This window comes from Drosophila nasuta, chromosome 3, assembly GCF_023558535.2.
Source record: "Drosophila nasuta strain 15112-1781.00 chromosome 3, ASM2355853v1, whole genome shotgun sequence".
NCBI classification, from domain to species: Eukaryota; Metazoa; Arthropoda; class Insecta; order Diptera; family Drosophilidae; genus Drosophila; species Drosophila nasuta.
Window position 1 is genome coordinate 26,276,461 of NC_083457.1, and position 25,152 is coordinate 26,301,612.

At 37.8% G+C, this 25,152-nt stretch overlaps 2 protein-coding genes across 4 annotated transcripts in view; one reads left to right on the forward strand and one right to left on the reverse strand.

Annotated features, from left to right (window-relative positions):
• LOC132789975 (Krueppel-like factor luna) overlaps nt 1-25,152 on the forward strand; it is a 92,896-nt gene that overhangs the window by 17,957 nt on the left and 49,787 nt on the right. The gene's annotated exons all lie outside the window — the stretch shown is intronic.
• On the reverse strand, nt 6,306-8,537 carry LOC132790054 (neprilysin-4-like). The gene has a single exon (XM_060798478.1). It carries the CDS (start codon nt 8,472-8,474, stop codon nt 6,372-6,374), a length of 2,103 nt encoding a protein of 700 aa, XP_060654461.1. The 5' UTR covers nt 8,475-8,537; the 3' UTR covers nt 6,306-6,371.

Consider the following 25,152-nt stretch of genomic DNA (forward strand, 5'->3'; position numbering starts at 1 on the left):
GACGAAATTGCTTGCAATTATCGAAGTCGTCTTTATGACTTCTTAATGTTGTTCCACAAGTTTAATGGAAGCTGCGCATTTACATAATCAAATGTGGAGCAATAAAAACCGGGGTCTGCCATCTCCATTCGTTGACCAATAAAGTGGCGACTGTAACGAACTTTTCTGCTCCTTCGTTGTCCCTTTCAATACAATCGATATTAATGCTATATTTTAAAACAGATTCCATTTTAGTCTTGTTTGTCTGCTTTTCTGCTAGACTTAAAATACATTTGCTTAATGGGTAATATATTTTTGGTGCATTTAGATAAGTTTACATTGCATTCCCAGACAGCCAGAGTTCTGAATTCCATTTTAACTTTATAGATAATGATGTTGTTTATAGATCGACGCAAAGTGTTTTGCATTTGCATAAAATGGGAAACAATAATAGTATTATGTAAAAAGTGAGAGTACAACGAGATCATCGAACAACAAACAAGCGATTGTAATCTAACAATTTTATAGAAATTTTTCCATAATTCGTGCATATAAAATACTACGTGCATAGTTGAATATTCACATACAAATTAATCGCAACAAGATGTGTTAAATATTTATCGCATTAGTCAGTCCGGCTGGCAATAATTCAAGTACGTGATAGGCATTTGAAATTGGGAATTTGGCAAATGCGACGTCGAGCAGAGTCAAGAGAAGCGAGCAGCGTTAAATGGTCGTGCACTTTTAAAAATTCCTCAATTTAGTTTTACTTTACATTTTTTATTATACGACGAGTGTTCACAGTGTGCTCAAAAGGGAGGATTTTTCATTATTTATTTGTTCAAGCGGATATTATGATACGGGTAGGAAAGTAACGAGTATATGTCATTCAAAAGTGATTTGCTTTGCGTTGAAAGAAAGATTTGTTGATGCGTAAGAATTAATGCAATTTCAGCAGGTACTTGAAAAACATTTCGCGACGATAGAAAAGGCCGAAGACACAACCAAGTGAAGATGAATTGTTTTTATTTTTTTTAAACTCATTCGGTTTGGGATTAGTTGTTGTTGTCTGTTGACTGCTCAAAAATGCTCGTTTAATATGCCTACTTATGGGAATAAATGGTTGTAAATGATGATTGACATTCAATGCGCTGATGTAATAAAAACAAAGAAACAAGCGTGCTTGACTATTTGATGTTGTATGTGTGTGTTGTCTGAATACTCTTACATACTAAATTTAATGTCTCGCATTTTTTTTATTGTCTTGTCGATCTGAGCTTTCACTCGATGTTTTCGGTGAAAAATACTTTATTCTCCCTTTGGCACATATTTGAGTAAGGTTATCATAACATTTTGTTTTACCACATCCCCATTTTCATATATGATGTTTTATACTGCGAAGGGGAGTCAACAAAAAAAAAAAACGTTGAGCAAACGAAGCAAACGATTAAAAGCTAGCTGATGCTTTGAGGCCTACAACGAGTTGCGAGTGCGAGAAGTATCTTTGGCTGCAACATCGTCATAAAAGGAAGTTGTGACGTGACTCTGCAGCACATGAATATTTTGCGAGTGGGTGCGCGCGTGTTGAGAGTATGGAATGAGCAAATTGCTTTGGCTGTGTCTTCGCTGACTGGTTGGTCTCCCCCCTTTCATTGAAGTGAAGAAAACGCTTCGCTCAGAACATTGGCCATTACCTAATGTGATGCGACACGCTGCGACATCAATTTTCGGTTGCATTTGAAATGAGGCTAAGCTAAGCTGAGCAAAACTCGCTTAAATATTTAATGCCATACGCATTCCAAGTCATTGGAATTTAATATTTAATATTATCATCTTTGGAATCTCTCTTCAACTCCCCCCGCGTTTCAAGAACAACTCCCTAGCCTTTTTGCTACGCTCTCAGTACTCTCCCCAAAGTTGTGTCATTGCGGAGTACTTTCGCTTTTAATTCATTGATATTAGTTAAGTTTATTGACCAAACATAAAAATACCGCGCTAACGTTACGTCCAAAAATAAACAATGAAAATCAAACTAACAAAAACGAAAACGAAACGAATACGAAAACAATAACAATAACAAAAGTACATAAAGCACACACTAACTTAGCGTTGACATAACAAAGTTTATACGCATCTGATAAGATATTTTCATGTATGTATATATAAACATATATGTATGTGTTTTATGCAAGAGAACTTGGCCAGCGATAAGCACTCGATTCAATTAAGGTAGACTAACTTGGTAACTTGGTCAATGTCGCTCGCTACCAAGAGTAAATGAGAACGCTGCCATCGAAACTGCTCGATTACTTAGTTTTTTTTTATTTGCACCAAAATAAACAAGAAAGTCCAAAAATTTGTTGAAGGCAAAGACAAAACAATTTAAAGGAATATTTGCTCAATATTAACCCAGCTAGTTTTGGAGAAATCTTTATAATATGTGAGCAGAAAATTACTAAATATAAATTGGAATTTGTTAAGAAGGTAAAAAGCATAAACAAATATTCCTTGAGTGTTGAAATTTAGTAAATTTAAAATCACATTCGAAGGAAGTAAATTATAAGAAAACTAATTTTGAAAAATATTAAAAACATAGGAATGGAACATTGGAAAGGTTTTATAATATTTAAAAGACAAACAGAAGAGTGTTAATATTTGATGAAAAGATAAGGGGTAAAATAAAGCAAATATTTGCTAAAAATTCAAAATTTGTAACGTATTAAAAGAACATTTAAAAAATTATGATATATGAACAGGAGATTAGAAATGTGTATATATATTCACAATATAATATTTTGAAATATTTTAAATTTCTTTAGCAGCACATAATATTTGGCTATCACACTTCACACATCAAAAACGTACAAATATGGTTAGGTGTGGAGTTTTATTTAAAATCACAGTTTCACACAAACATCTTTTTCAAGACGTTGTTTTTTTGCTGTCAAATACCTGAGGGCCCCCTATCTCTCAGGTATGCTTTTTGGTAAAGAAATAGCACACAAAGTTGATAGTTGCTGTTGTGATGCCTTTCGGCATTGCGTTTTGCTTAAACGCATCTCTAACAGCGGCTCTCAAATCCCTTTGCTGAAAGCATGAACGTCAGCTTGTCAAAGTGCCCCGTCTGTCACTCAGACTCGTACTTTTCTAAGTTGTTGTTGCTCTTCGTGTGTTTGTGTTTTGCTTCGCCATTTCACGCTGACATGATTTTGACACATAAATGACAAAGTGCTTAATATCTGGCACGAAGAAGTGTAACGCTCGTCAGGAGAAAGACAATGCGTGAGCAACAAAAGTCACTCTACAAATATATATATAGTATTGTTAGTCGCTTATTTACTACCAAAGTTGTTGTTTCAATTAACCTTATTTCTCTAGCAGAAACAAACGATTACATTTTAATTTACGAGTGAAAGCTTGAGAATTGCTTTTTCGGTCGGAGGGAGGCGACTGTAGTAATCATCGCTTGTTTTTGGGAATCTATGCATTACATGAAATTTGGTTCAAAATACAAAATTAAGACTGTCTCCCACACAAACTCACATACACAGATACAGATACAAAAAAGCAAACGAACTCAACCGCAACGGACCAAACCCACTCTCAGCTGCCCTTCCCCATTGGCGTTGTCATTGTTGCTGTTGTTGCTGTTGTTGTTGCTGCTGTCGCAGTTGTTCTGCTTGTTTTTGCCGTTATTAGCGCCCGTGTGCGTTGCAGATTAACTGAAATTGCCAGTCGTTGTTTTTGCCATGGTCTTCCACACTCGTACTTGCGTGAGTTGCATTTCCAATCCCAATCGCAATCCCTGCGATACCTCCTTTTTTTGTTTTTGCGTTGGCGTCACCCATTTCCAGTTTTGCGATTCCCAGTTTATCTGCCCGCATCCGCATGCTGCGCTTTACTGCAGATGAGGCGTGCTCCTTTTTTGGAGTTTAACATCCACACAGACGGGCACACATCCAATCATAGCGCAATTACAAATTTTCAAATTGAGTGCAACCTATTAGAATAACTAAAGTGGATAATAATCCAAATTACATTGCCATTTTCGAGATGTCAAATGACAGCGAAGTGAGCTAAAGACTTTCAATTTAGTATACCAATTATATGGGATTTATTTCTTTTCTATGCAGATTGTTGAATGTACATATATGCTATATATATGCTTTCTAGCACCGATCTCTAACTTCTTCAAGCAATCTTTTTTTTTTGAGTTATGTTGAGAGTTTGCTCATTTGCTTATTGTGAAGTTCAGTTCAGATGTGGCGCAAAGTCCAAACGCCTACGTTAAGATACAAAACGACGTCTTAAAGATTTCTCAGTATTCTTTTCTTTGTATGTGTGCGTGTGTATCTGTGTGCGAGTGTGTGTGTGTGTGTGTGTGTGTAGGTGGCAAAAACATTGAGCGACGAGCCATAACTCCTTGATTCCAATGTCTTTTGTTGTTGGTGTTGTTTTTGTTTTCGTTGCTGCTGTCGCTCATTTGTTATGCGACAATGATAAATGTCATGCAAAAGTTTCGGCAGCTGTCAAAAGGCATGTTTTGAGGGCATTTTATTTTCCTGGCTGGCTATGATCCCAGTCTCAGTCCCCATCTCAGCCTCAGTCTCAGTCTCAGTCCCAATCCCCCAATTCCTTTTGCTCTGAAGTTTTGCAGCCTTAGTTTCAACGACATATTGAGCTCCTTGGCGTCTGCTGCTTTAATCACATTCTGACTGCAAAGAATACTTCGTCGACAGCAAGAACTGAGAACTGGGGAAACCAGAAAGAGGCAAACCGAATATAAGAGTTGATTAACGACACGCACACACAGATACACATGTATGTTCTCTGAGAGAGGTTTAAAGTCTAATCCTCATTTGCCTGTCATAATATAAATAATGCCTGTTGACAGTTAGAGCTTGTGCGCTTTAAACTGAATCATGTCCTTATATCGAAACCAGATGTTATCATGTACTGAAAATATTTAATCGGTTTCAACTAATATTCGATTTAAGCTGCTTCAATTTCCAAAAAAAAAAAATAAATAAATAAACAAAATTTGCATTTTGTCAGTTCTTTTAATCCTGACATCGCTTTGATTTGACAGTGTTTTGTTAATACTCGCTGATTTTTCCGATAATTTTTCTCATTTTGAGGGATTTTCAATTTTGTTTGACACCACGTAGCAAGCAAGTACTTGCGGCTCTTATCCTTGCTTCCATTTTGGGATTTTGTGCGCACGATGATGTCCTCAATTTGTACACAAATATTTCTTGTGTTCAATGCGTCGCGCATTGAAGGCTTCCAAAGTATGAATAAAAAATGTATTCAGCCATAAAGGCGTGAACATTTTTCTTTTCAAATCACGGCAGTACAAAGATGACTTCCGATGCCGCAACCTTTCGCGTTTCTTTCTTTTTGTGGTTGTTGTTGTTGTTGTTGTTGGTATCCCTCGTTTATGTGCCGTGTACTATATGTTGTCTTTATGACTGTGTGCCGCATAGCACTTATTCACGCAACGATGTGCTTTATTTGTGTTCGTTATGTTGGAAACATCGTCGTTGGAGTTCTGTTACCATCGCATCCCACGCTGCTCACTGAATTGATTATTTGTTTGTATACTCAACATGGCTTTTGGCACACAAAGTTCAAATTCAAATCTTGTTTTCTGCGTAAAAGCTCTTTTAAAGTACCCCCAGTGCCAAGTGGCAAGTGGCAAGTACTCCTACTCCCACTTCTAACGCTCCACAAACACATTTTTTTCCACACAACTGGGGGAAACTATCAATTTATAATCAAAACGAAATCTAAATGGGCACATAAGAAACACGACCATGCAAACGGTGCTTAAAGAGGCATTATCTTATTTAGATAAAATTGTTGGTAATACTCACGATTCCCATTCTTGTAATTACTACAAAAAATACATAAAATACTTTTCTACAAATCTTTGTTTTCTGCCAGCTTAAAGCAATCAAGTCAGAATGCTGAAATACCCGCTATTCATTTTCGATAGAGGCAAAGCAGCGCGGTTTTAATTTTAAAATATACCTACAAAATACTAAAATATACCAAAAGTTATTTTCGGTATATCGATATACTTTTTCATTACATATAGTACCACACATTAATGAAAATTTATCAGATCGTTAACCAGTAGCTTTTTGATTCTCTCTGATGTCCCAAATATCGCACTCTACCTTAAAATTACGTTTGCTACTGGTCGAGGTTGGAATTGCTTCCATATGCATTTGTACATTTCCTGTAGGCAGAAAGTTAGAATAGTCTTTTATACTAATAGCATGTAATATGAAATGAAATGAAGTAGTAAAATGGAATTTACATTACCGAAATATTACAATTCTTTATTTAAAATAATTAAACATCTTTAACATATTTGAATCGACACTTTAGTACAGCTCGCACTTGCGAATAGGATTCATTTGTGTGCCCACAGCACAATTGAACTCCTTGGAGAACTCATCAAAGTTGGACAGAGGTCCGATCACACGGAACATGCTGGGCGTATGACTGTCCGAGATGATGTTTATGAGACGTTGTTCTTTAGCTACATCGGTGCACCAGAACTGGGCATAACTAATGAAGAACAGCTGATTGTTGGTGTAGTTGAGACCGGGAAGTAGGTTCTTTCGATCGTTGAGCGAGGACTCCTGTGCATTCTGCCAATTGCGAAAGGCATCGAAGGCAAGTCGCACTCCGCTGTTGTCCGCAATATTTTCGCTTTGGTCTTCAGATTTAGGCAGCTTTATCCCATAGTATGAATAATTGCTGTACTGCTCACTAAAGCATTTTTGGCGATCATTGAAGTTAATAAACGACTTCTCATCCATCCAGTCATGGAGATTTCCCTGGGCATCGAAACTTCTGCCCACGGCATCAAAACCATGGATGATCTCATGTCCAATGATTGCACCCAAACCACCATACTTGATGGGATTAGAATAGCTGGGAGCCCACAAGTAATAAGGCTGCAGCAATGCGACTGGCATCATGATGGCGTTATACTGTATGAAATTCGATGGCGAGTAACTGTACTGGGCGTTATCTATTTGGAAGGTGGTAGGCAGATGGATTTTGGCTCTTTCAGTGGCCGCGGCCTTCTTAAATATTTGCTTCAGATTTCCGATATAATCGTCATCGGACATATGAATATTCACAAAATCCTTGGAGAAATCTTCCTTAACATGAGAGTTCACCTCCAGCTTCATTGCTGTCATCTTCTCAATGGCCAATTCACGGCTTTTCGGACTTAACCAGTTCAGTCGATCTGATTGCAACGTCTGCTTGAAGGTCTTTTGCATTTCGATCCACATCAGCTGCAATTCGGCGGCAGTGTCGGCAGTGTTGTGGCGTCTGTAGATCATATTGTTTACGTTCTTAGCAAATGTGTCGCTAGTTATGGACTGACAGTTCCTCTCTCTCTCTTTAGACTCTTGCTCATTCACTTTAAGGCAAAAGGCTTTAATTAAGTTATAGAATATGTAGTTGGCCACAATTCGTTTCGGAGTGCGTTGAATAACTTCGACAAGATTTTTCTTATACTCCGGCAGTACGTCATAGAGGTTATTGATATCCTCGCCCAGAGTTACATTGACGAACCGCTGGATGTCCAAAGTGGAGCCATAGAGCTTCTGCATCTCGGAAATTGTTCTCCATATGAACATCTTGGACGCTTGTTTCTCTTCTGTTTCGCTTGGCAATCCTTTGGCCAGCTCAACCTCAAAGCTCATCAGCTCTTCGGCCGTTGATTGCGCCAATTCACTTTCTATGTTCAAGTACTCGATGAGATTGATAGCTATTGCTGCGGTATAATATTTGCGCGCATATTCTGTATCGCTATTCACATACATGCCTCGGGTGAGGAGGGGAAATTCCTGATAAGTAACATGGACCGTATTCTTTGTGTTTCTGTACAAATCAGGTTCAATTTCAATTTTCATAATGATTGATTGACCATAGGTATTAGCGATTTTGCCAATCGTTTCAATCCAGTCGAATTCCGACGCTTTCCAGCTACTTTCCTCCAGAACTGGCATCCCTCCAAATTCGCGTATCACTTCCTTCAGTTTGTTGCGGTAGCTTTCGTCGATTCGCGTGACGCTCGTGCAGGATCTATAGAAACTCCTTATCTGCTTTTCCTCTGGGGTGTCTAGTTGATCATTTTCTTTGATAAGGAATTGCTTCACCTTCCGATCGAAACCTTGGCTTATTTGTTCAAGTCTTCCAGTTCTCCCTTTTTCTCTTGTGGCCTTATTAATCCGCGGCCAATTGCCACAGGCAAACTCGTAGAAATTGTCACATGGATTGACATTCTTGTTCATATAGTTAGCTATCTCCGCTGCCTTTGAAATTTGCAGCACTCGTTCAGTGTAAGAGTTCGAGCTTGCAATCGTCTGTTGTCGTCCTGGTGCTGATAATCCTTGATGTACCAGTTGCATAATCAGCAGCAGGAGCGTAAATCCGTGTAGTATACGGCGTGAAGTGTGACTCATTTTTGGTAAATTGTGCGACCGCTAAACAAACAATGTTTTTAATTCGACTTGTTTCTTATGACTGAACGCCTCGTTCTCAAATGCGATTGTATGAAGCTATAGTCAAATGCTCGCGCTCAGTGCTTTGACCCCTTTGGGTTATCGCTATCAAGCCGAAGTCGCCGCCGAAAAATAGTTGAAAGCATATTTTAATTGCTGGAATTTGAAAAAGTCTGAATCATGAAAGTTTAGAAAGATTTTTAATGAAGTGAAAAGGAGTCTATTATGTTGGGATGAACTACAACTTCATTTAGTTTCATCAGTCCTTCTTTCTTGCTAATAGCATGCAAAATTAAATGAGATGAGGTAGTAAAATGAAATTTACATTACCGAAATATTCCAAAACAAAAGAAAAGAAACTTCTTTATTTAAAATAATTAAACAATTTTAACATATTTGAATCGACACTTTAGTACAGCTCGCACTTGCGAACAGGATTCATTTGTGTGCCCAGAGCACAATTGAACTCTTTGGAGAACTCATCAAAGTTGGACAGAGGTCCGATTACACGGAACATTTCAGGCGCATGATTATCCGAGATGACGCTTCTGAGGCGTTGTTCTTCAGCCACATCGGAGCACCGGGACTGGGCATAGCTAATGAAAAACAGCTGATTGTTGGTGTAGTTGAGACCGGGCAGCAGGTTCATTCGATCGTTGAGCGAGGACTCCTGTGCATTCTGCCAATTGCGAAAGGCATCGAAGGCAAGTCGCACTCCGCTGTTGTCTGCAATATTTTCGCTTTGGTCTTCAGATTTAGGCAGCTTTATGTCGTAAAATGAATAATTGCTGTACTGCTCACTAAAGCATTTTTGGCGATCATTGAAGTTAATGTAAGACTTCTCATCCATCCAGTCATGGAGATTTCCCTGGGCATTGAAACTTCTGCCCACGGCATCAAAGCCATGGATGATCTCATGTCCAATGATTGTACCCATAGCGCCATACTTGATGGGATTAGAATAGCTGGCAGCCCACAAGTAATAAGGCTGGAGCCATGCTACTGGCATCATGATGGCGTTGTACTGCCTTTTATAGATTGCCGAGAAACTGTTATCTATTTGGTAGCCGATGGGCAGATGGATTTGTGCTCTAGCCGTGGCCGCGGTCTTCTTAAATATTTGTTTCAGATTGTCGATATAATCGTCATCAGACAGATGAATATTCACAAAATCTTTGGAGAGATCTTCCTTTAGATGAGAGTTCACTTCCAGCTTCATTGCTGTAATCTTCTCAATGGCTAATTCACGGCTTTTTGGACTTAGCCAGTTCAGTCGATCTGATTGCAACGTCTGCTTGAAGGTCTTTTGCAGCTCGCTCCACATCAGCTGCAATTCGGCGGCAGTGTCGGCGGTGTTGTGGCGCCTGTAGATCATATTGTTTACGTTCTTAGCAAATGTGTCGATAGTTATGGACTGACAGTTTCTCTCCCTCTCGTTAGACTCTTGCTTATTCATTTCAAGCCAAAAGGCTTTAATTAAGTTATAGAATATGTAGTTGGCCACAATTCGTTTCGGAGTGCGTTGAATAACTTCGACAAGATTTTTCTTATACTCCGGAAACATGTCATAAAGGTCATTGATATCCTCGCCCAGAGTTATATTGACGAACCGCTGGATATCTAAAGTGGAGCCATAGAGTTTCTGCATCTCGGAAATTGTTCTCCGTATGACAACCTTAGACGCTTGTATCTCTTCTGTTTCGCTTGGCAATCCTTTGGCCAGCTCCACCTCAAAGCTCATCAGCTCCGCGGCAGTTGATTGCGCCAATTTACTTTCTATGTTCAAGTACTCGATGAGATTGATAGCCATCTCTGCGACATATTTTGTGCGCGCATATTCTGATTCGCTATTCAGATACATGCCTCGGGTGAGGAGGGGAAATTCCTGATAACTAACATGGACCGTATTTTTTATGTTTCTCAACCAATCAGGTCCAATTTCAATTTTCATAATGATTGATTGACCATAGGTATTAGCGATTTTGCCAATCGTTTCAATCCAGTCGAATTCCGACGCTTTCCAGCTACTTTCCTCCAGAACTGGCATCCCTCCAAATTCGCGTATCACTTCCTTCAGTTTGTTGCGGTAGCTTTCGTCGATTCGCGTGACGCTCGTGCAGGATCTATAGAAACTCCTTATCTGCTTTTCCTCTGGGGTGTCTAGTTGATCATTCTCCTTGATGAGGAATTGTTTCACCTTCCGTAGGAAACCTTGGCTTATTTGTTCAAGTCTTCCAGTTCTCCCTTTTTCTCTTGTGGCCTTATTAATCCGCGGCCAATTGCCACAGGCAAACTCGTAGAAATTGTCACATGGATTGACATTCTTGTTCATATAGTTAGCTATCTCCGCTGCCTTTGAAATTTGCAGCACTCGTTCAGTGTAAGAGTTCGAGCTTGCAATCGTCTGTTGTCGTCCTGGTGCTGATAATCCTTGATGTACCAGTTGCATAATCAGCAGCAGGAGCGTAAATCCGTAAAGTATACGGCGTGAAGTGTGACTCATTTTTGGTAAATTGTGCGACCGCTAAACAAACAATGTTTTTAATTCGACTTGTTTCTTATGACTGAACGCCTCGTTCTCAAATGCGATTGTATGAAGCTATAGTCAAATGCTCGCGCTCAGTGCTTTAACCCCTTTGGGTTATCGCTATCAAGCCGAAGTCGCCGCCGAAAAATAGTTGAAAGCATATTTCAATTGCTGGAATTTGAAAAGTCTGACTCATGAAAATATAGGAAGTTTTTTAATAAAGTGAAAAAGAGTCTATGAATTATGTTGGGAAGAACTACGGCTCCATTTAGTTTCGTCAGACTTTGTTTGTTTCCTAGATCTCAGAGACTTTAGTTAGAGCTATAATTTTCGACAGCATTTGTTTTTTTTCCGTGCAGATTTGGCTTGCATTTTGATGCGATTAAGTAAAAATTGTAGAAGTTAATTAGGAAATAAATGTATAATTAATAATAATATAATAAATTTAGAAAACAGCTGAGACAGTTTCGAAAAATTACAGGTTTTAAATAAGTTGCGCTCTATCAGCTGACGGCATGATAAGCATTCGAAATTCCATAGAAAATACAGAAAATATTTTATAAAAATCATTTGTTTGTTTCTTTGCCTTTTTCGTCGAAGCTATTGGTTAACCTGTCTAAATGCGAATATTATAATGAAATTAAAATTTGAATTAAAAATAAGCATTAAAAAGTGAATCTGTTTAATGTCTTAAGAAAGCATCTCTTGTGCTCAATTTCAAAAAACTTAAGTCCCTCAAGAATTCGAACTACCATAAAAGAAGTCAATTCCAAATTCATAAAATATTATAATTAAATAAAACTTTATATTTTATGGTGCTTGAACTGTCACTGAAAACTGAAACCCCTGACTTTTACACACATGAACCCTTTTTTATTTTTGGGTAGCGTGTGGCAAAACTTTGTTGTTCTTGTTCTTGTTGTTGTTATGTTGTTGAGCGTTTCGCTGGCGAAAAGACAATAAAACGACCTGCCAAGAGGTGAGATTGTATTTATTGTCCTTTGTTTTTGAATTTTTTGTTTTTGCTTCTTTGGTTGCTCTGCTTAAGCTTAGTTACATACATACTTAATTAATTTGAAGCTTGGTTGACTCTGCTTGTGCGCCTTTTTAGGGCTCATCCTTTGAATGGACCACGAGAGCTGTAAAGCTGGGGAACCTGAGGATGTGTGGCCTGTGCACAGTTTTGCCGCCTGAGTATTACTTCAATTAAGGTTGCACAGAATATACGCAGTGCTGCACACGTTGAAATGCAGGAATTTTGAGCAGCCCACGATTAGCCCTGCTGGCTGGCTGGCTGGCTGGCTGCTAGCTGCCGACTGTTGACTGCCTGGCAAAGTTCCCCTACAAGTGTCAGACGCTGATTATTATAAAGCATCTTGTGTCATAAATAAACACGACAGTTTTCTTGTGTGTGGGTTTTGTCCTGTTGCTCCTTTCTGTCTCTGTCTCTGCCTCTGCCTTTGCCTGTCAGCCTACCAGCCTACTACCGCGCCTGCTTGACTGCTTCGCTTGGTTTGCTTGGCTTGCCAGGCCTACCTCGCCTGCTCCTTAATTAACCCCTTTTGTAATCCATGACAGGGAGAGTTGCCAACTTGCTTTCAAGTAAGTATCTTCTACCTTGCCGTTTGGATGCCTTCACTCTTTTTCCCTGCTCTGCTGTGCTCTGCTGTGGTGTGGTGTGGGTTATTCATGTAGCCACATACACCACAGCACACACACAGATACACAGCACACAGTACACACATGTGCTTATCTCGCTTCCTGTCAGCTTTTGTGCTCTTGAGTGTGTGCTGTGTGGTTTTTTCATGTGGCTTGACTTGAGGCTGTTGTGCAAATTTCTTCAACTCTTGTGGTTTTTTAATTATTTCAAGTTTTGCTGCCCTACCTTAGAGTTGCTCTTTTATTTTCCAACTGAAGGCCTGGCTAGATATTTTCATTGTTTTGTTAATATTAATTAAGTTCCAGCTGAGAACTTTATTTTGTGGCTCATCTATCAGCACATCTGCTCAATTTGTTTCGATCAACACACGTGCATATCGCTTTAGATACAGTAAGAATATTGACTGCGTGGGTCTCACTTTTTGCTCATCAACTACGAGTATTTGTGAGATATGTACTTGATCAGCTGGGCAAGTCGTATGGCTGGCCATTCATTATCTCATTTCCGTTTGAATGAGCAAAAACTTTATACTAAATATGAACACACTCAATTACACACACACATACACACACAGTCACTCACACACATACGGACACACTCTGCTAAAAATTTAATAATGCAAATTGCCAGCGACAGTGAGAAATTCAATTAGTTTCGAGCCGGCGACAAACACTTGCTAAGGGTCTGTGAAAGAGAGTGAGATAGAGAGAGAGAGAGAGAGAGAGAGAGAGAGCGCCCAAAATTCTCATTGTGTGAGTGAGTGTGTGTGGCACATCATGGCCTAATTTAATTTGAAAGCTGCTCATTCATTCATTTCAACAAGTTTTCATTCAGGCAACCGTTTAACTAACAGAATGTATCTTTATTGTAGTACACACACACATAGTATAAATAGATTCATTCATATAATAATGTATATGATGCACAATATGTTGTACTATATTTATTACAATGAATTTCTAAACTTGAACAACGTTATGTACAAGATCTCAAGGCAACTGAATACTACAGTAATTACGGTATACTCCAGAGGAATTAATGAAATTGCAAGCAATTTTTCATTTGCCATTAATGAAAGTCCAGTCTAGAAAGGAAAGGGTCAGATCAAGTGGACAAGGCAACACGATTCTGCTCTCTCTTTGGTTCGCCAAAAACCAAAAACAAATGAATGACCCTTCAGAGAAAGAGAGAGAGAAAGAGAGGGAGAGCGCATCACGAAATGCACGAGAATCGCTTAATTTGTGTAAATTAATTAATTCAAGGGGAAATGTCTAAGCAATCAAGCATACAAATTGCAATTCGAATGGATAGAATCGATTGAGTTCTGTTTATGAGAAAAAATGAAGAGCAGAAGAATCGGTATTGGTTATCCACATCAATATGCATTTGCAATTGCAATCCTCATCAATATGCAATGACGAGCGGGGTCACTAACCTTACAATTTGTTGTACTTAGGCAACTTTTAAATTTGTAGAATTGTATAAACAAATAAAATAAAGTAATGTTAAGAAAATGTATTATTACTAATAATTAATTTATTTTCTTCTGCTTACAGGTAATAACTAATGGCTTTAAATCACAAAGATGAAGTATACGTCATGTTGACTGAATCAAAATTAAACGTTGTGGTAAACAAAGTGCATTTTCACAATACAGATTTGCCCCTAACCATAAATATTTCTTATCTAGACAATTCTTGCTCGACTGCTTGGGAAATTGCAAAAACATTTGAAATTTAATATCACTACATTCTAAGAGCGATTCCCATGTTTCATGTTGCATTTGAGCCGAGCAAGATACCGATAGAAAGATGGATATACTAGACTTTGCATGCACGTAAATATTGTCGTTGTGCCTTGATGCAGAACAGGCGTAACGGTGCCCACTTCTCATAAAATGTTCAAGTCTATCGACTTTGCTAGCTGACATCGACATCGGCATCGGCAGTCGTATCCCCTTTTGGCTTTGCTTTTGCTTTTTAGCAGCATTTGCGTTTTTGCATTCACTAAAGTGCATTCTTATGTGCTGCGTCTCAAACTTATTGACTTCGGTTTGGACTAAAAGCATTGAGTCGTGGCCTTTGTTCATCGAGCGTAGCCAATGCCAAGATACCTCGATTACACAGAACATAGTAAATTAATTGACAACTTTTATGTGAAAATGGTTAGAGAAAGGAATGGAAAGGAAGAGCAAGCGGCGGAATACAGGTAAATTAAAACCGACAGCAACAAAACCGAGCTCTGTGTTGGACCAACATAACAATAATAGCTTCTATCAACTGGCAAAGTCGCAAAGAAATTAAAAACAAAGCCATCGGCAGAATTGGAAAAATGGTAACAAATATCAGCAGCAGCAGCAAAACCAATTGAATTGTATACACAACCCAGACTGACAAATCAGACTGACTAAGCGCAAGAGAAAAGAGACTGAGAATTCATTTTGAGTTGTGTTCGATGAGTAAAGCACTTAAACTAGAAATGCCACTGGCATTTTGCTGCCATCGTTTGAAACTGACCTGTTCTGGGCTATCGATTTCAACTGTGAAATGAACGTCTGTCTGTCTGGGAGAGAGAGAGAGAGAGATTCTTTAATTTTTCATAAGACATTGCTACACTTTGTTGATAATAAATCGAAGGCATTGTTAACCCTTGACCGACGTTGTTCACCCTTTCCATTAAACTATGTTCATGATCGATCTCTGCGACAGCATAAAGCGCAGTACTCTATAAATATTTGTTGTAATATTGTGTGCGCTTTGCACTGTGCACTCTGTTCGTAGTATATTGTTTTATTTATTGCATTATTGCTGTAGCTCGCGGTCCGTTTTATTAAGCGTTCTCTCGCTCGCTCTCTCTCTAGTGAACAAGTTAATAAATTTCAATGCAGAGAGTGAGAACCACAATGTACACACATATACACAAACATTCTGCTTTCTATTTTATCTAACTTTCATTAGAAGAACAACGGCGGCGACCGCAAAAAACAGTTGCAGCAATATCTAGCAATAGCAACAGCAATAGCAACAGCAACAGCAAATAGCATCGACAACAACAGCAGCAGCAGCAGCAACAGCAGCAGCCGCCAGCAATTGACTGCATTCATTTGTGCGTTCATTGAACTGTGCCGGCAAATTGTAACAACAAATTGTTGCGCGCATGTGCGAATTTTGTACACTCTGCTTGTTGTGGTATGAATGAAGCAGCGCAGCGGAACTGCAATATTTATTGTGTACAAAAGAGTCTCTGGTTCGGAAAGCGAGAGTAACTAACAAAACAGCAACTGCGAGAGAAGTTTAATAATTTCCACAACAGAGTTCTGCAATTTTATGCAATTAGTAGTTATCGCAAAAGTATTAAAAGAAATGTGTGCTTTTTTCCATTTCTTACAAAATGTTTAAGTGGGTGTGCAAAGCACAATGAGTAAAGTTCTCTGTACAGTTGTGTTTGGAGTCGCCTTGACTGCCTTTGTGATTTTTTTCCATTTTCCCATTTTAGCGCACAAAAATGTTCAGCTTCTGCGGTCGCTGGTATTGTATTTGTTTTGGCGTCAAATATTTTACTGCTCCAATTCATAACGCTTGACAAAAGCAATTGCTTTGCTGCAGTTGTTAATTAGCCCCAAAAAAACCGGTAACGGCGAGACTTACGTCGTATGTACGTCGACGTCGCGTATGCATATTAAATCGAAACTCAACAACATACAAATCATAGTTCATATTTGGGTTTCTAGCTTAAATAACCTGTTTTAACTGACGCTTTTGGTTTCGCATGCAATTGCAAACAATTTGGCACGGTGAGCACAACTCGTTTCCATGCTAGTTAAATGATTGCGGTTTTCTGACTGAAAATAAACAACATAATTGCATGCTTATTACCTCCGTCATTTGCTTGTCGTATTTTGTATTTTCGTTTTTCATTTCATCTCTCGCATCATAGAAAAAATTAACAGCCAACGATTTAAATGATGATATAAATGATGATGTACTTAATAGTTAAATTAGTTTCATTTTTATTATTACAATTTTAATTTGTTTTTTGCTATTCTGTAATTATTGCGGTGAGAATTGTGAAATGTGCTTAGATAAACACTTGTTTAAAGTGTTTCATTTATCAGCACTTTTTAATAGCTTGCTACAGGGCATCAAAAACAAGCTTCTAATGGAATGAAAAATGTATGCTAAAATCTAGTATACATTGTATGCGAATGAGTAATAGATGTGGGACAGCTTAAACGCATGAGTTAGCTTCAATTTAGCAACAGCACAGAAAGCATTCTAACTCGTTTAATTTGTTTGCTCTTGTGTGTTTTCATTTCCATTTCGCGCTGCCCAGCGGAAGACACAGTTTTCAGCTTTTTTTTTGGTTTTGGTTTGGTCAATCAACTCTTGTTTATGAGTATTTTCGTACTCTTTCAGCGGATGCGCAATATGAGCAAACATCGGATTATAAATACATGCCATATGTATATACACAACAGCTACACTTTTAACAACTAATTGAAAGTTTTTACACAAAATCTGCACATAGAAAGTTTTTTGTGATTGAAACAATGAATTCTGCACGCCAAGCATTCTGTATTGTGCTATTTATTTGTGCAACCCACACTTACATAAAGGTGAAATCATGTTCATAATCCCGAACGAACAAAGAACAAGTTTTATTATAAGAATAATCTGATCAATTGGTTTAAAATATTTTAAGCGACTTTTGACCATTTTTTGTGGAGAGTCTTAAATCCAGGTATTGAAATTTGTAGTTTTTGATTTATGATTAAGCAAATACTGTAATTTTGAATGAGTTCGTACAGCAGAAAAACAACGCAATAAAATTCACTTAATCAAATAACAAATGTCTCCAAATACTAGATTGCGATATATAATGATATACTACTACAGCCAGAATATACCGTAGATATATACCGTTGATGAAATTGTCAAAGTTATAATATATGGATTCAAAGTATACCATAGAATATAAAATACACGAAATTGTCAAAGTTAATAGCGTCAAAGTCTCAAAAAGTCTTAAGGAAAATGTTTAATCTCAGATTTATGTATAAGTAATTACTGTGATTGTTAATGACCTCATTAAACAGTGAGAAAACAACGAAAAATACAACTCTTTTGTAGCATATTGCAGTCGACAATGTTTTTTTTTTTTTGAGGCGCAAGAGTCCGACACAAAAGGAGACCAAGCATAAATCGGTTTTCTGCTTCAGTGCAGTGTTTATGCATTTGTAACAGCGATTGTGCCACTGCCACTTAAACAAGAGCAAGAACAACAGAACAACATAGCAACAGAAACAACAGCAACAATGGCAACAACAGCAGCAACACCAGCAGCAGCAGCGGCAACAAATATTTGTTAACGTGACCGTGAACTGGCATAATGCTGCATGCAACGCGACGCGACGCGAAGCGACACGACGCGCCACGGCGTTTATGCCACGACACGTGCCGCCAACTTCAGTTTGGTTGTGTGCTGGCAGATTTGTTAAAGGATTTCCACGCATTTACGCATAAATTCTCAGCTCAGTGGCGCCGCGTCTCTTGCCCCTTTCCCCTTTCCACTTCCCATTCACTTTCCAACTCTGCGCAAAATTAAATCAACAATTAATATTTAAGTAACTTTTTGGCACCATTTGAAAACTTTTAATAGCTTCATTTTAGTAGCGTAAGCTATTACAGGAATGCAGAGATTTTATTTTGTTTGCATTGGCTCTAGAGCACTCCTAGTGATTTAATCCAAGGCAAGAGGCAAAAGCCAAAAGGCAAGTCAGATCGTTAAACAGCTTAATTGCAAACTACTGACCTGCTGTTGCTGTTGCTGTTGTGTAGTTATTACTAACTCGTTTGGTATGCGAGAATGAATTTGTTATTATTGCTGTTGTTGTTTGTATAAATACTCGCTTCACCTTTTCATTTATCCGATTATATGTTTGTGTGGGCGTGTCACTTTGTATGCCCAGAAGTGTGTAAAGCAATCGACTTGGCTGACATCAACAGCAACTTATGAATGTAGTTTCGAAGCTCGACAGTATCGTTGAGAATGTCTCAGCTACGTGCCAAGAGCTATGTGTCATGTTCTTAATGCAGGAGTGGAGCGGAGTGGCGAGAGCATTGCCATCAAGCGTCGAGGAATCGATTCTCAAACTAAGACTGAGACTGAGACTGATTCTGACTGCACAGCGATACACAGGCAGGCAGTTTTATTTTATATTTTTATATATAATTTATTGCAAAATTAACCTTCAGCATTCAAATGTCGTCGCTGTTAGTGCATTGTGTGCTGTGTTGTTGTGCATATTTCCAAGCTAGAGCTGACAAGCCAAAAACGTGCAGTTAATAAACCTTGGCCAATAACAAGAAAAACTTACTGCGGTTTCTAAGTTCATTGACACAATTCTCATGTTTTGTGCATTGTTTTCAATTGAGCCGTGTAGCAATAAACGTTAGCTTATTTCTCAAACCAGCCTAATTCGAGAAGTACAAACGCTGTCAGCAGAATACTAACTAACGTATAATTATATCTAGAATCAAATACATTTGCAAGCACACAAGTACTTGGATTTGTAATTAATGTTTGGAACACACTCGACTGATTAGATTTTCCACTTATCATGTCCGACGATAGTAAATTGGAACCAGGGCAACATTTTTCATTTCACTAAATATATCTATTAACTATACTAATTAAGTTGCCATGTTACGCGCTTTTTTCTGGCTCATTAATTCTTTAGGAATTCCATTTGGAATTATGAAAACTATTAACGGCGCGAGGCGCCACTTGATTGATTTGTAGATAATTATACAAAATACTTATGTAAATTTTGTGTATGATGGCATGTATCTGGTTTATATTTTATTGTAGATTTCAAATAAAGAAGAATTCACATAACTCTGTCTTTGTAGTCTGCTTCTGTTTCAATATTTCTGAAGTGATTGGCTTATGGTCTGGCATATCAATTATGAGAATAAGTCGTCATTATTCAGAGTCTCTGGAATTTCTCGAATTTCTGACATCTTTTGTCAGACAATTATGATTGCTCTCTTCTAAAGCATATTTCAAAAGACTTGTTGTTTATTTACTTTGCTTTGCTTTGCCTAATTAAGTTGATCGAATTTACGTATGCATTTTTGTGTGGCATTCTTTAAAAGAGTTGTGTGGCATTTTCAGACTGATTCTGATGCGTCAACTAACTCGATACAAGCAATAAATATACTCGTAGTCACTTTGTCACACACACACACACACAGAGAGACACTCTGGCTTTTCTGTCATATTTCTGCTCCAGTGAACTCAGCTCCGAAGCATGGTAATTCAAAACTTGCCTTCGATATGATTTTATTTGCATTTTTTTTCTGCTCTCTTCTACGACACATGAAAAGAAAAAGCCGTCTGGAGAACCGGTTTTTGGGGCATTGGAGCTTTGTGCAATGCAACAAAACAAAACACAAAAAAAAAGGCAAAGCAAAGAAAATGAAAATGTATTTTTATTATTAAATGAGCCATTGGAATTTACGATGTGTCGCAGTGACGTATTCTCTTGGACTTTGTACCATAAATTATGAGCCGAAAGCAAATTAATGAGGCAATTTAATTTGATTGACTAAGACGTCGAACAAATTCTGGGTAAATTGCCTCGTTTTTTGACCATTAACTGAATTTATTAGATAATGTTGCAACTGAAGCAGAATGATTGAATTTAGTCGTAGCTGTAAAACGAATATTAATAAAGTGTATGCTTTATTTAGGCCATTGTTCGTGCAATGGTAAAACAATTAGGAATTTTAATTGCGACATTTGGAAATAGCAATGGAAAAATAATAAATGAGCCATGCGATTTATAACCATATAAAAATTATGCTGCAAATGTGCAAAACAGAAATCTTTTGCTGTGTGGGGAGTTGGACAAATTGCAGTTTCATGTCGTCAGCAGCATTTACGAGTCATGCCCCAAGTTTTATGAGCATTTAAAGTGCCAAATAAAACGACGACGGGGAATAATAACAAAAAGCAAGCAAAAAAAGATGTCAATGCTTGGCCACTTTAATGATTGTTCTTATTCACCGAGTGCAGCGCATTTTTGTGGTTAAAATTGAAGTTTACTTACAGTACGCGAATGTATATATATAAAAAAAAAAAACATATATGTATATATGTGGAACGTACGCATTCCACATGAAAAAATTTAGAAAATTGAATTGGCGCATTGTGTGTGTACATAATGAGGGGGAGTGCAAAGAAATGTTTCCGCACTTCGCGGAAAAAATTCCCTAGAGGAAGCTGCCGAAAATGTTGCACACTAAAGTTGCGCATTAAAATGTAAAGGCAATGGAATCGGGGGCGTGCCACTGACACAATCACACTAAAAGGTGTCACACACACACACACACGGCAAATATCGCTCCGCACTTGCAGTTTTGCTTTTATGACACGCAATGTCCGGGGGCTCACAATTTCAATCTCGTTCTCTCGCCTTTTTGCGACTTGAGTTCGACTTCAAGGCAATTGCGATTTTCATTCTTTTTTTTTTGGTTTTGGCGACACACATGTTCATTTATGCAAGCTCAATTTGTTCTTTTCTTTTGCCACTATAGAAAAGAAAGTAAAGTTCTGTCTGTTGTTGTCGCACTTAATGCGACTTAGCGATACTCTGTAGAAATTTTTATTACATCAACTTTTGCATTCGAGGCCTTTTAGAAATTTTTCTTTAAAATTTAGAGTTTAGTACTTTGTGTGTTGCGGTTATTTCAGTGACGTGTTTATGCATAAATTTTCTCTGCACTCTCCTCGACTCGTTGTGACAAGGGTGAGTTGTAAAATTTACATTTACGCGGTTTTCACGTTGCGATTTCGTTTTCCGGTGTAAAAACAGAGGAAAAAGTGGAAAAAAGGAGTGAGCCATAAATTTTTATGCTCTACAATTTGTGTTGAGCGGCCATGCAAGAAAGTGCAAAACTTGTACTAGAATACAAAATTTGCACAAACGAAGAGACCAACAAAAAAAAAACGAAATATTTTTATGAGACTTTTTGCATCTGCTGTTCTGCGTGTGTGTGAGTGTGTGTGTGGCATCAGTTTTTCCACTTTAATATAATATTTAAAGTCGCAGCAGAACGCATACAAGTTTCACAGTGGAAACAAAAAGCAACCCCAATAGTAACTTTAGCTGCAGGTCAATTGGTTGCTCAACTGTTGGCCGCCACTGTTGTTGTTTGCCCTGCTAATGGCCATGTTTTCTGCAAAGCGTCGCTGCTATTGCTGTTGTTGTGTTGCTGTTGCTGTGTTGCTGCTGCTGTGTTGCTGCTGTGTTGCTGCTGTGTCTGGTGGTGGCATATAAACTGGGTTTTAATTTTCTAATTACACACGGTAAACAAATGAAAATTTATTGTGGCCACCGCGTTACCTGTGTGTCTGTGTGTGTATGTGTGCGAGCCATAGGCAGAGAGTTGCCTCCTGCCTCGCCTGGAGGTGTGGCGCCCAAACTTCTCATTCCCTCCCAACAGCAGCAGCAACAATACTAATGCAAACAGACAACAACTTTGCAAAGTATGCGAATGTATGTATGCGTGTGTGTGTGCCCCACCTTGGTACGCGCATTTAGTGGAAATATCCTTTATACAGCAATGCGGCCGCCGCGCTTTCGGGGGTTGTGCCACCGTTGTGCTGGGCGCGCGATAGCAACATGCAACAGTCGTCGTCGCCATTGTCGTCGTCAATTTTGGTTAACTCACTGAGACGTAAGGATAGCTTCAGGCACGCACCACACGAAAAACACCACCCCAACACACACACATACACATACGACTACACCTCTGCCTCTTCCCTTCCCTCCCACTCCCTTAACTCACACCCTTCGCAGTCAGCAGTCGCAGTGAAATTTATTAAAAACGATGTTTCGCCTTGTGCCAGCTGCGTGCTACACCTTTTGCTAAGGTTAATACTTATACTTACATATATATTGTACTCGCATAGCCCACGCTTTGTGCTCGTACTTTTAGGAGCAAATATTATATTAATATAAAATGTGGAGGCCGTGAAATCGAATCGTAAATGTGCGTATTCTTCGAATTGAATTGCCAAGTGTACGGCCTTAAAAAGGGTATTGGCAAAAATTTATATTAAGCCTAAGCAGTTATTTGCCAAATATTTTTTTTACTAATTTTGGGCGCTGTTCAATTTATGTAAATTGCATTTTCATAAAAAAAATATATATCAAATAAATGTAATAAACATAGTAAACATGAAAGCAGCGGCAATTATTTGCCAACGTTTTTATCTTTTTTTTATGTATGTGAATTGTATTTTCTAGAAAATATAAAAAATAGATCAAAAAATATAATTAAACTGAGACCAACAGCCGTATTTTATAATAAATCAAATTTATGTAAATTTTTATAGAAAATGTAACAAAAAAAAATAAATAAAATAAAAAAAAAAGTTTAACCTAAAAGCAGAAGCAATTATATGTCAAATATATTTACTAATTTGAATTGTATTTTATAAAAAATATATATAACATTTGTAATAAACATATTAAATCTGAAACCAACAGCAGTATTTTATACTAATTTAAATGTACGTAAATTTAATTTTGCAGAAAATTTACAAAATAGATATAATAAAAATACTGACCCTGAAATCAGCTGAATAATTTTATATTAATTTATGTGAATTGCATTTTATAACAAAATATACATTTTCTAAAATTGTTTCGCTAAAAGCTTTAATTGCATTAAGAAAGAAGTATCTAAATTCTAAAATGAATTTTTGGCATATTTATTACAAAAACCATGAGTCATATAATCACCAAAAATAGGTAGGAATAAAAATTGTTGCTTTCTATATATATTCTCATTACTTATACAGGGTGTGTGCAAGCTGATTACGCTCTAGCAAATGCAGGCTTATTATTAGTATGTCCAGCTGAGTGTTTCACTATTTTTTTTGTATATGAGACATTTGGGATTAGTGCACGTGTGTGTGTAACACCACCCTATGGAGATTCTAGTTGTGGCTGAGTCATGTATCCGTTACCGTTACGTTCGAGGTTGTTGTTGTTGTTGGCTTTTTGCATGTTCAAACTACTTTTTCCATGGTTAAGTGAAAACATACGAAATTAACTGAACTTGTGAAAGGGTGCAAAAGGGAACGTTGGCTCACCTCTGTGGGTGACCTTAGAGGTTGCTTTTGGGTTTGTGTTTAATGTATTCCTAGCATAATACTAAACATTAGACAACAATCTTTTGTCATGTGAGTACTTGATGTTATCTGCACATATAATTAAGGGTGCAATGCCAAATATTATGCAATAATGCTTTGTAATTAATTTTAGTTTTCGTGCTAAAGTTTTCCTTCCACCATAAAATGCTTCATATGCGAGTAATTGTCTCGATTAATATGCGCTTTGATGTGTCCTTTAATGCTCGTCGTATCCCTGCCAACAACAATTTTTGCGTGTGTGCCACTTTGTGTTGTTCCAACACTTTGGCAACACTTCAACTGACGTCAAAGTGCAACTCATTAAAGTTAAAAGTCGAGATGTGAGATGCGAGATGCCGTTAGACACGATTAAGTGCAATGAAATGAGTAAATGCTGCTCCTAAGCATCAACGGAGATAGAAGTAAAAAAAAAGCAAAAAAAAAAAGTGGAGAATGAAAGTGTCAACAGCCCTCTAAAGTGTCATTGTGTTTGACTGTGCTTATCTCCTTGCAGCTGTCAAACACGTCGCCATCGCCTCGAGTGGATATGTGTATGGGGTTTCTGGTGTATGTCCTTGTATGTGCGTGTGTGTGTTTAAGTGTCGCAAAAGTACTCAATTAACAACATCAAATGTGCTTTGCTTTGTTGCTAAACACTTGAGAATGTCGCCTCAAGGCGTAGATCAAGGATAAAAATTAAATGCGAAACTAAAGAGTGAGCGAGTAGAGAGAAACGTACAATTTTTTGTGTACATAAAATGCGACAAAAAATTGTGGTAAAATTGTAAGCAGAAGGGCATCGGGCGTGTTGAGCGAGCTCGGGCTTTTGCTATGATTTGTTCTTTCATAACTTGATTGAAAAAGTGTCAATCAATTTGTGATAACTGTGAGCTGTTAAGACAAATTCAATAAATGTTTTCATTCGTCCAGGCGAAAGTCAGTGTGCTTTGTGGTTTTATGCGAACAGCAGACTTTTCTGACGCACACAAGAAATTCAATTTATTCTATATACATATATTTATGCCATTGGCGAAAATTGCAAACAAATATTATTTTTTCACTAACAGCATGGAACAATGCTAGTAATTGGAATACGTGAATTAATTATTACAAAGTGACAAACGCAAAATTAAAGTCTCGCTCTTCAACTGAAATATTATTCTCGAATGCGAAGTTTATCCATTGTTTTTCCTTCATTTGTTTTTGTTTCTTACCATGTTGATTAAGTAAGGAAAAAGCGGAAACCG

What these genes read in the sequence shown, in the direction of transcription:
- LOC132790054 (XM_060798478.1), bottom strand. Translation starts at nt 8,474, where the DNA reads ATGAGTCACACTTCACGCCGTATACTACACGGATTTACGCTCCTGCTG.